This window comes from Diadema antillarum, unplaced genomic scaffold, assembly GCF_040938485.1.
Source record: "Diadema antillarum isolate AM-2024a unplaced genomic scaffold, OU_Dant_1.0 seq00000321_RagTag, whole genome shotgun sequence".
Classification (NCBI taxonomy): domain Eukaryota; kingdom Metazoa; phylum Echinodermata; class Echinoidea; order Diadematoida; family Diadematidae; genus Diadema; species Diadema antillarum.
The window spans coordinates 1,619,836-1,632,488 of record NW_027271340.1 but is presented as its reverse complement, the minus strand read 5'-3'; the positions used below and the strand labels follow the sequence as shown (position 1 = coordinate 1,632,488).

The following is a 12,653-nucleotide window of genomic DNA, read 5'->3' as shown; positions in this document are numbered from 1 at the left end:
TTTTAGTAGGTGTTTGTTTTGTTTTGTTTTGTTTGTTTGTTTGTTTGTTTGTTTGTTTGTTTGTTTGTTTGTTTGTTTGTTTTTTGCTTTTTTTTGGGGGGGGGTGCTTTTCAGCTGACGAAACCCAAATTGGCCCACCCTCACCCTCCCCCACTTTTAAAAAGGCCAGCAGAGAAATAACGTTACCTGGAAATGTTTTATGAGAGCAGATATCTGTGGATATGTTGCAAGGAAGAACAGAGTTGTTCAGTACCACATCTTGAAAAGCCATCCATGCCCTTTAGAGCAGTTCTAAGTTTGTCTGTGCTGTGTATGTTTGAGAGTTTGCGTTCGTGTGCACTTTACAGCGTTTTTACGCTTTTCAGTAAGCGTCACCTACGCCAACATACACACACGCAGAAACATGCACACATACACCGTCACTGTAGAAGAAAGAACAAAGCGAGTTTGTTTTTAAAGCAACCCAACGTGATCATGTAAGTAACAAGGAGTGACAACAACAATTTAGTGGATTTATGGACATTGTCAAGATGAATTGATCAACAGTACCCTCGGGCACACTTTCTTAGAGGGTTGTGCGAACTTCACCAGCTCTTGACCAATGTTTTTAAGACTCCCATTACCAGACTGACGAGAAAGATGAGCGGAGCTGAGCTCGAAAACGACAGAGATTGAAAGGTGAAAGTGGCGCCGCGTAATTGATTCATCCTTGGGGTCCATATAAGATTGGGAATCCGCCACTTAGAGCAATCTTATCAAGTTCCACAAGTTTAGAGTGCACGTGGTATAAAGCAAAACACATGTATCATAGTACATGTTGATACCACAACAAATTAAGTAGCCATGACAGTTCCGTCACCATACCGTTTGCGAACTGACATGAATACGTGGTAAAGATTCCAAATACGACGACAATAGCGGTCCATGTGTGATTGGGTGCAGCTGATATAGGATACAAATGTGGTTAGTTGTAAGGGTTCTGGGGTTGTAGGTTGGCTACGTAGCGGGTTATGGGTTATCAACGTTGTGGGTTGTGAGTTGTGAGTGAGAGGGTCTTGCGGTCAAGTGGCTCGAACACTTGGCATAAAGACATGTGATTGGTCGATCCATCGACAAGACGCCCATGGCGTCCATATGCTAAACTCAATTCTCACATTGTGGTACAGTACCATGGATAAAGCTTCGGATACACCGGAGCCGAATCAGCTGGGAATCCACCCGAATACACGTATTCGGGTGGATTCGGGAGCATTCTGATTCTGATTCTGATTCTGATTCTGTTCTTCTTCCCCGAATGGGCGAAAATTCGGGAGGGATTCGGGAACATTCGTGGAGGGATTCCGGCTTGTTTTGAAATGTTCAAAACCATCCGAATACCCTCAAAACTACTCCCGAATGTGGCCTCGACAAACTTCATTCGGGCCACATTCGGGATGTATTCGGATGGAATTAGGTTGGATTCGGGGAGGCATTCGGGACACTCCGGGCAGATTCGGGACTATTCGTATCGTTAGGGGAGTAATGGCTCGAATTCATCTAGCCAAATAGACCCGAATATCATGAATAGAGTCGAATCTGCCCAGAATGCCCCAAATACCTCCCCGAATCCATCGGAATCGTTACCCGAATATAGTCGAATATAGCCAGATTGGCTATACGCGTGCAGGGAGGCCTCGTATCCGGTGCATTTGGCCATATTCGTGCCGATTCATGTCGACATTTGCGTCGTCATTCGGCTCTATTCGGCTGTAAACGGGACATTCGGGCTACATTCGGGTTGGCATTCGGCTTTATTCGGGATGCCCAAAATTGATTCGGGTCAATTCTTGGCGATTCTGCTCTGATTCGGGACCTTTTCGGAAACTATTTGTCTCTGATTCGGGGAGCTCCCCGAATCAGAGACGTATAGGTTCCGAATCCACCGAATCCATTCGATTCAGACCATATTCGGGCAGAATCGGTCCAAATTAATTCGGGAGAATTCGGCTTTGGTGTAACACTGGTTTAAGGCGTTGGATTCTTGAACATTTTATATCCATCGATATATCGTTCGAATTCTGTCCGGTTTCGTGGAACAAGTTGCTTCTGCCAATTCGAACCTCTTGTAACAGGTGACCCATCAATTTGGGGGATGAATTTGCTTGTAAACTCGTTCATGTTCACTTTCACAAGAATCTTGAGGCATTTAATTGTGGCGCCAATGACGAATGTACTTTTGAATAATTTATCGAGCGTTAGGTAACAGTGGCGGATCGAGGAATTCCGTAAAGGGGGGGGGGGGAAAAAATATTCTGGTGCCACTTCCGGGTTTAATCAGCTGGAAAAAAAAAACTCCCGTGTAATTTTTCCCCACTTCCGGGTTTCATCGGCTGACAAGAAAAAAAAAGACTTCAGCGCAACTTTCTGGTTTTAAGAAATTTTCTTTTTTTTCTTTTTATTTCTTGTATTTTCAAAAAAAAAAACGGGGTGCGCGCGGTCTCTTTCCTTCGAATAAGAGTTGCCAAGAGACAACATCAGGTAACTTATCAGGAATGAAGCAAACGTGTGTCTAAAAAAAGCGGGAAAAAAAGTCTCAGCAAGTTACATGAGGAGGTGGGGGTGTTAACAATTAAGCATTTTAAGTGCATATTATGGGTGACAGCGCTGCTTTCTCATATAGTGTACAACAGCCGAATGGATTTTACACTCAACAATTTTTTTTTTTTATTAATGTTTGAACCATTACTGCACTGTAATTTACATCAATACTATATGCTTTGGCGATACGCCATTTTAAACATGATGTGCATGTTTGCTGCATTGTAACAATGCTCGAATTCAGGAATATACAATAGTCGTACGATTTTAAAACTGGGGGACTGTCTGTATGAGTATTGCATTAAAGCAAACTTCTCCAAAATCAGTGAAAATGGCGTCTTATAGGTTGAGTGAAAATTCGCTCTTCTACATGGTGCTAAGAACAATGTTTTTGTTGGTTGATTAACAGCTTTTCATTTCGTAACAATGAGAAATATACCCTTACTTTCATATTATAGGAAGGCTGATGACATTAAATTTGCTTTCAACATACTTTTTGTCAAATGCTGAATAGAAAGAAGAAATCATTCAAGGTAGGTTTTCAATTAATGTTTTGGTTAAAATTAAGTTTATAATTTCCTGTTTGCACAAAATATTCATCCTTTTCACTTTTGTAAGACGGCAACTTAATCCTTATCTTAATCGCAAGTTAATCTTTTCAAGATATCAACTCACTGATACAGTACTGATCAAAACGCATTACATCATTTTCCCCTACATTTTCCTCTCACCCAGACGGACAATCAACATCATTAATGTTCCAAAAGGTTTAAGTATGCGAAAAGAAATATACCTACGTGGGTTGTCGTTATGAAGCTAAGTCAATTCTGACTTCTTCACCGAAAGAAAAGCCAGTTCTAGTTAAATCTCACAAAATTGCTATGCCTTACACATCTGCACTTCTATTGGAACATTATGGCTATTCGCTACTCTGGTTTTAAAAAAGAAAGAAGAGAAACGACAACTTGATCGAGATTCAAAACCTACAACTTATAATAAGTCTTGAGCAATTTCTTGAAAAGAACAGTGCACGTGTACGTATTTCACATGGGCATCAAATCTGACTTCGTCTATAAAGTAAGAGCGGATATGAACAAAATGGTTTTCCCGTCTTGTTGATAATATTATGATGTATTGTTATTCCATGGTTTGGGGTCTATTCGTTGCTTTGCTTTGTTTTGTTCATATTTTTTTTTGCTATCCTTACCCTCAAGGAGTGGTAACGTTATACTCTCCTTCCTGTGCTTTGTTTGAGTCTAAACAATCATCTAGGATTCCCTTACAAAAATCTTTTTAAAGCAAAAGTACCAGAACCTACAAAAATCTAGTTTGCAGTCATCCAAATTCGTTTTTAGTCGATTCGCTTTTCTTTTTTCTTTTCCTCTGGGGAGTGGGGAGTGGAGAGTGTTCAGGAAAAAAAAGGATCATTATGGATGGGTGTTTGAGCACAATATTCCGCACTTGCAGCATTTGAAGGTCTATTTCCTTAGAATTGAAATCTCTTGACCATTCTCAATAATATTTGAAAAGATTGATAAGAGTGAAATCGTAAAATCTTTTACATTGTCAGTACAGTATATCAAATAAGATAGATTCAAAATGTTTCCCTAATCGCTACATTTCTTAATTGTAATTAAACACATATTAAAAGGCAAGTGTATTCGAAATACTTATTTAGATTGATCCTGCGAGCTATCTTGCATCCTTCTTACTTTTTTTCTCTTTCTTTTTTTTTCGGCTGCCTTACAGTCTTAACTAAATAGGCACGGTGCCAAAACCAGCACTTTCCGCTCAACTTAACCAGCGGGCTCCCCATCGTAAACACAAGTCATTCTCCTGAAGAGGTTATAGTAGGGCTCAACGTCACTTCTCCTCCAGAAACTCTCGAGCAAACACGCAATGGCGTTGATCATGGCGCACGCATTATTGATTCAGGATAAATAGCAATAAGAATCTCGGCGAAGGGTTTACATGCTCCCAACTCCGGCTTTCTAAAGTGGGAATCGCCGTAAGTTATGTTTATATCTTTCCTGATGAGCGTAGCGTACAAATACGTATAGAAAGACCTATATAACGTTTTAATGACGAATTGTTATGTCACAATCTCATGTCCTTTTTCTGTCGGATTTATACTCGTCTATTTCTCTGTTCTTTTTCCCTTTGCCGCATATATATATATATATATATATATATATATATATATATATCTTTCTCCCTCTTCATTCTCTCTATCTTGTTTTTCTCTTTCTATGTCATTAATCTTCTCCTTTGTTTTTACAAGTTATCTGTCAGTATCATGATGTCTGTTCGTTTCTCCCTCTAGATTTTGTTTTATTTTGTTTCTATCCATGTCTGTAACGTTTTTGCTTTTTGTTTTACTTTGTTCTAAACCCTGCTTCTTTCTAACTTTCTTTCTCTACCCCTTCCCTCTCATTCTCTTGCTCATTGATTGATTGATTGATTTCATTTCCGCCAAATAACAATATGTACATTATATCTTATTTGATAATACAAAGAAATTATCACAAAAGTACATGAAACTGCGGCTGGATGGCCCTACTCAAGTCCACCCTCCGCATTCTCTCTTGAAGCTGGAATTCAGTTTCCACATCCTATCATATACCACATGTTTAAGATCGATGTGATGGATTTCGGTGTAGTGCCCAAAACGGCTTATGTCAGGGGAAAATGTGTCACCTGTATTGATCTGGATGTAACCCGAGCCGCCCTCTTTCAGTGTTAGCCAGTACAAATAGATAAATACAAAGGTGAATGGCGAAAAATCTGGACCGGAGAATGGAATGATCTGGCCTGTTTGCTTGGTCTATTTCTCAACGAAAACGCGGGCGTTCTTTTCAAATTGTTAACCCACCACGTGCGAAGTAGGTTGCCGTCGCGTAGCTGCAGAGTGTATATTTAGGCGTCTGAGCACCCATGAATTAAATCAATTCGGTCAAATAGCACCTATCGGTTTTCGGCGAAACAGAGAATTGGATTACTCGATAATGCTTGCCATGGATTGATGGAAGGCTTCTCTCGATTAACCAGAGTAAACTGGCAGTTGAACAATAATCATAAGACATCCCTTCTATTCGATTGCAACGACGAAGATTTACTAATACCAACAAAAACCAATAATTGGCCGCAAATTGCCGTGTCAGAAGGAGTAATAACTATATCACGCTATGATGAATATGAATGATATAGTGTTTGCATTGTTCTGGGGCATTTCACGAAGCATTTTGGTCGGATATTTTTCTGACAAGATGTTATAAGCTACAGAAATCCTTGAATTTGACTGGCTGAGAGCAAATTTGTTCGACCAATGATTATATCAGACAAAACGCTTCTAAAATGCCCCCCCCCCCCCCGATCCGTATAATTCTATAGCCAGGTTCATTTGTGTTAAGATATGAATTATGAACATTAATGCTGTCTTACAGGGAATATCATCACGGTAGAGCTATGTATCATCAATTTAGCAGAACCATTTCATGATTACCATTCTTTTGCTTTGAGTGAAAAAATTTGATTTTTTTTTATTGAATAAATTAAGAGTTACCTGAGGACGTTTACCTTCTCCCATGTTTATGAGTGAAACAAAAAAATATCAGATTACAAAACAAGATGGGTGACGTATAAAGCGTGCATATTCAACGTCAGCTATTTTCACTGCCTGATTGATTAAGCAAAGATGTAAAAGGAGCTACGCAATGCAGATGCAATGCAAATGCAGGTTGACTGGTGTTAATTCATTATTCCCTCAGCATCACTTAGGTATGTGACGAAACGATTTTATTTTTTGAAATAATTTTTCTACTATGTTTTCATCAGATTACTCGGATACGCCAACAAAAAACTACCAAACAAAGATTCTGCTAGTGATCTCATCATCACTACTGATTAACAAAGGCCATTGGAATGTGCCTTCCCCTCGACTGAGCACAACTTGCATGTTTTTCATGTTACTATATATATCATGACCAACAAAGGACATTATAGAGAAACATGCAAATTATGCTAGGTCGAGTTGAGGGTACATTCTAGTATGTTTTGTTAAGCATATAAGTAATATAGCAATTGCATAATATTCATTGACAGATTAGGTCACGAGCCGAATCTGGTTTTGGAAGGTTTTTTTGTGTGTGTGTGTGTGGGGGGGGGGGGGGGCATATCCGAGTAATCTCAAAAATACAATTTCTTGGAGAAAAGTTATGATAGAATATAGGAAACGTGTTAAGATATCCGTTTCGAAACATAAAGTGACATCGAAGGTATCATGAATCGACATAAATCAACATGCATTTGCACCGCATAGGTCCTTTAAAGGTATTGTTTACCGTAGGGGGCAGTGATTAAAAAAAATGCTCGAATTATCACATTTGATGCATATGTGTAGGTCAGTTGTATCACAAAACATCCTACCATATAAAAATTTTGCAATAAAGCCTTAAATATGAGGAGATTCACTATGTTTTCTCAGTAAATCATAACTGTAGACAGTTTAGTATAGAAACATTTATATCATAACTATTGTTCACATTTTGTGTATTCAACAATACTTTACTCGAACATTGATTATACTGACTAACATTCTTACATTGGTTGTTTCTGTTCCTAACTCGCATTTTAGAACTGTTTTGAAGCCTTAAAGCTGGGGGTTTTGTTTCATCTGCAAATGGTAAATAATGCCTTTAAAGTATTGATGGTAACAACGTCGTGCGCCATAAACATTCAGATAATGAATCTGCAAATGTCTTATGACTGTTGAGGCGATGGTATGGACGTTTGATAAGCCGCACTTCGCAGTGGCTCTTTTTCGGATTCTCTGTTGCAGCCCTTAGTTGTCAAATCCGAGCTTTATAAAAAGGGGTATCAATTATGATAGATGGGAAAATTGTTATGAGAGGCGGAGTTTACCCATTCATTGAGATTCATGTGTAGGTACTGAATCAAGCAGCAATAAGTCTATTAGAAGAGGTTGTTTTGAGGTGGGGTGTGTGTGTGTGTGTGTGTGTGTGTGTGTGTGTGTGTGTGTGTGTGTTGTTGTTGTTGTTGGTTGTTGTTGTTTTTTGGGGAGGGGGGTGTTTGCTTCTTTTTTTTAACAACAGGCACTCCGAGAACTGGGGAACATGTGAACTTGTGTTTTGGGACATCTCCGCAAGTTAATAAGAATTAAAGTCGTTAGGTTGCATGGAAATTGATGTATTTTGCAAGTCATGAATTGATGTGGGGTAATCAATCCTTATCAGTGACGCATATAGGAATTTACCTCTTGTAAAAACCGGAACCACCGCTTGTGATTTTTTTTTCCAGTGCTTACTTACATTCACTACCTTGTGATATTCGGTTCAATTCTCTCTTCGAGGTACGTTATCACCCATGATTAATTTCCATTAATTCTACTCTTTGTTCTCTCGGGCTTTTAGAATAAATCACCGCATAAGTATATGATTTCTAATCTTTATTGAATATAATTCATGATCGATTATTTTCAATTACGATTTATGATATTCCTTAACCTTTACTACTGCGGCATCTTTTTTCTTTCATTTGCTAACGCATTCTCTTTGCTTGTCTGTGCGAAATTGCATTCACAATATAAATGGTCCTGCTATTTACCAAGTTTGATCTTTCGCAAGTATTAAAAGCATAACTGAGGTGCCTATATTATACCCGTTTTTACCATGAGGTGCATGTGTCGCGCAAGACCACACAAGGCACATTTCTTAATTGTCACCTTAAACCTAGTGGTAAAGGAAATAGCGTATACAGTATCTGCATTGCATGGAGTGACTTGAGTGAAATGGAAAACAACAGAACAAGCATAATTTCATATCATTATGAAATACGTACAATTAGTCAATTAAAATGGAGACCTCGCATCAAATCGAGGAAGATCAACAACCACGGCGAGAACGTTAACGATGTTTGGGTGTATATAGTGTATATATAGTGATACACGTACACACTGAAAGTGCGGTAAACACCAAACTGAGAACATGACGTGTGTTTTCTTGAGACGTGAACGAGCGTACTGTAACAAAATGAGCAAAAAAAAAAAAAAGAGTGAGAACGGATAACTGATGGCAAAGATATTGACAGTGATTATGTGCAAGTGCGATCCAATTCCACGTTGAACAAGGGAAGACGGTCGAAACCTCATCATCTGCCTCCAAATGGGACCCGACTCACACTCGAAATTTATTACCAAGGCAAGTCAAAGGAGAATGGAATCCAAATCATATATGTGAATTGAATGAAAGCGACAACATCAGTAGAACACATCAGTGAAGTTTGAGGTAAGTTTCGGTGCCGTCACTGCTGGATGAGAAGACTACAAGATTTGTGACGTCACACATTGGCAACGACATAATGGAAATAAAAAGAGAATTCAACGTATTTTCATTTTCTATAGCAGAATGAAAAAAAAAAACTTAACTTACTTCTTTCAGAAATCAGGGGGAATGACATTACCCTTTAAGTTTGTGTGTCCCATTTTCATCTATAGATATTAGATTTCTTTCATAAGCTTGCGCATTGTAGAGGTAGGTAATTAAGGCATTTTTTGTGTGTAATAATAAAACTGGAAAACTTTCTAACAATGGAGGGGGAATAATAATATCAATATATGGGATTTATCAGTGTATATAGGGCGCCAAATCAATCTAACAACTAAATAATCCAGGTGCAACGTCTGCAAGATACGAATTACATACATAAAAGGAAAAAACGACACAGTGAAACAGTATATAGGACATAGTGAAATTAATGATATTCAATTATTGTAAGCCAAATTGAACTAATCTTTGTGAGATAAATATCATAGAATACTGTAGATTTCCAGTGAATCTATTTGGACCCCGAAAAAAATCCAACAGTTATATCCGGTACAGAAGGGGAGCGTATATTCTCGAGTAACATGATGGGGTTATAGTTTTCATTTCTTTAAGGTGTATTAGCGTATGATTTCATACACAATTTTGGGAGGCATTATTCGTCAACCATGTAAAATTTGTAACTTGGTAAAAGTGATATCCGACCTTATGTCAGAAAGAGAAAGGATCGTGTACTTTTTCATTAAAACATTGAACTTTAATATGTGTTGTAAGTGGTATATATGAGAATCGATAATTTACTCCTCATACTTTCCTCTAACTGCCTTGTGAGAATAACATACAATGAAACTATCGAAGGTCTAATGAATACAAGTGCTATTATCTTTAATGATAAGTAAAAACGTTCTTATTTTGTGAGTATGAATGGGCCGAGACGCCAACAAAATGTGAATTGACCTCCGCACACGATTTACGGCGCCAGTCCAATTGCAAGCTATTTTTTCACCGGATCCCAAAAAGTCACCAGGCACATCTCTAGTTTGTTTTGTTTTGTTTGTTTTCTGTTGTTGTTTTTTTCCCCTTTGGGTTAAATCTGCATGGAATTGTGCCTTCAATTCATATTCCATCAGAGAGAGAGAGAGCAAAAGTAAGATGGTTAGGAGGAATGTTGATGATGATGAACGATCATTCGTTTTAACATTAAATGTCCACGCACTGTCATGTGTCCAACCTATATGCTGCAAATTTTACGAAGCATCTGAAATTGAAAGATTCCTCCTCCACCACTACCCCCCCCCCCCCCGATAAAAAGCACTGAATCCCTTTCGCACGGGGAAAATAAGATCTTCTCTCCCGTTATTCGTACTTTTTTTTTGGACAAAAACTTAGTACGATGTCTGTATATTACGTGGCTCATTAAAGGGCGTACAGTCTTAAAAGCGACAATGAACAATAAAAACACATACACACACAGCATCACATATTAAGATGATACGTTTTAATTCAGTGTTTCGGTGATTGTTGCCACATGATCTCTTGATAAAAATCAGAAAAAAGGCGTCCACTTGAATATAAGTGAGAGTATATACAGTAGACTTAGTATCTGGCAAATTGGATTATAATTTATGATGTTTCATGTGATTTCATATGATGTTTTAATCGGTGCACAAAGTACATGTGAGAGGATACATAGAGGTGCAGAATGCTGGCAAAAGTGTGATCGCGCGTGCTACACAAGCGAGAGAACGGAAGAGACAGGCAGCTTTAAGTGCGGTTGGTGCGTGTTCAATAATCATGTGCGAGAGGTATGAGAATAGAAGAGTCACGTGCCTGAGTCTTGCCGCTTATAGGGTCCGCCACTTTTCCTGACCGACGAGAGAGAAAAACCTGGAAAAATGACAGGGATTCGATTAGCGATGAGCATCAACAGGGTGCAGGGTGAATTGGATTTGCTGTCTGAGTTAATAGTCTTTAGAGCAGACGCAATTTGAGACCTGGAAGAGTTCTCTTATATCAGCTGCACTAAAAGTAAGCATAGGAATTCTTATGTGACAGAATTGATATTGCATTTCAAAATATTTAAATGCGAATTATCTCGAGAAATTTGCAGAGTTTTAAGGTATTACATTACCGTAAAAGATATGAACATATAGAATCATCTTTGGATATGAAGAGATGTATGGCGTCTAACCACAAATGCATAAATCACACATTCGCAGTCTAACAAACACACATGCGCGCGCACACACACACACACACACACACACAAACACACAAGCAAACAAACAGAGAGAGAGAGAGAGAGAGAGAGATGTAACTGTATATTGGTAGTGTATTCTTTCAAAGTAACGTTGGTTCATATTCTCGACACGTAGACACGCAGGTGTTTGTTATATGGAACTGTATGTCTCCATATTAAAACTTCTCATGATCCCTCCACAAATCATTCATCATGTTATTATTCTCTTTAATTGTAATTCACTCTGTGTTTGTTGATCCACCTTGTTGGTGCATATGGTGCGTATGTGTATTGTTCTTTTACACTGTATTCCAATTGATGTTCATTATATCACATTTTATGTATCCTTTGTTTCCTTTTAATGGTTATGTGGAAATGAATTAAATTAAATTGAATTGAATTAAAAGCTTAAATTCAGGCTTCAGCCCTATTAGCCTATATTCATTATCGTTGCAAGATCTCGTAAGAATCAGTGAATAATTTTACAAGCCTTATACCAATAAACATACTGAAGTATGCAAGATAGCTAGGTCATCTGAATGATCGTCAGACTGTGGTTAATAAAAAAAAATAGACATGTGATAGAGTAATTAATTTTCATAGTATGTCATAAACACACAGACACACGCAATAAGACAAACAAACAAATAGACAAATAAACCCACAAAAAATAATCATTGAAATGACACCAATTTCTGTACTTAACTGTTCCTTAAATTACTGAAAAATAATCAGTGTATATACGTATATCCGTATTGACATAAAATAATCATATGTATGAGTTCATACCAGGACATGGCAGCAAAACTAATATGACACACGTCATCTAGTCAGAAGTCTGCTATACAACCTAAATATCGGAGTTAGTCGGGCACCAATAAAGATGAAATTTATACATACAATTTTGATTAATATCTTCTACATTTCTAGTATTGATAGCATAGGCTGAAAGCGATTTCAACGACTGACTAGAAAATAGGCCTCAAATATGGAAACATATCGGTTTGTATTGTAGACGAATTCAGATCTGGCCGACCCCTCCCCCACTTCCCGTTTTAATCCAATCCCTGATACACCGAACATCTACAGAAACATCAAGAACATCGGTTATACAAGAAAGTGGTTAGATGTAACAATTACAACTATTTTCAGACGACCACTGCTATTTTCAATCCCGTCTGGTAAACCAATCCCAGGCTTTAAACACATGTTCAAGTTGTACTATTCATCTTATCCCTAGGGAGGCAACAGCTGCATCACTCAACCAGACCACGACCTACTCGTGACGGGGGCAGTTCTGGACTGAAGGACCGCGCCAAAGTGCAAGTATCGACAGAAAACGCGCTCGACAAGCACATAATTAAGATCATATCATCACATGCAATACATGAAGTAAAACTGATCACCATGAGTTAGACTAAAACTGAAAGTTTTTGAACACATGTTTTGGAAAATTGGACAATCGCAAAAGTGAATTTTAAAGATGAGGAGACTACTAC

The 12,653-nt window shown here is 38.2% G+C and overlaps 1 protein-coding gene across 1 annotated transcript in view; it reads left to right on the top strand.

Annotated features, from left to right (window-relative positions):
• LOC139730599 (uncharacterized) overlaps positions 1-12,460 on the top strand; it is an 81,135-nt gene extending 68,675 nt beyond the window's left edge. The window contains exon 13 of the mRNA XM_071641455.1: positions 12,395-12,460. Within this exon, the coding sequence (XP_071497556.1) occupies positions 12,395-12,460 (66 nt within the window). The remainder of the gene's footprint in view (positions 1-12,394) is intronic.
• The last annotated feature ends 193 nt before the right edge of the window (positions 12,461-12,653 follow it).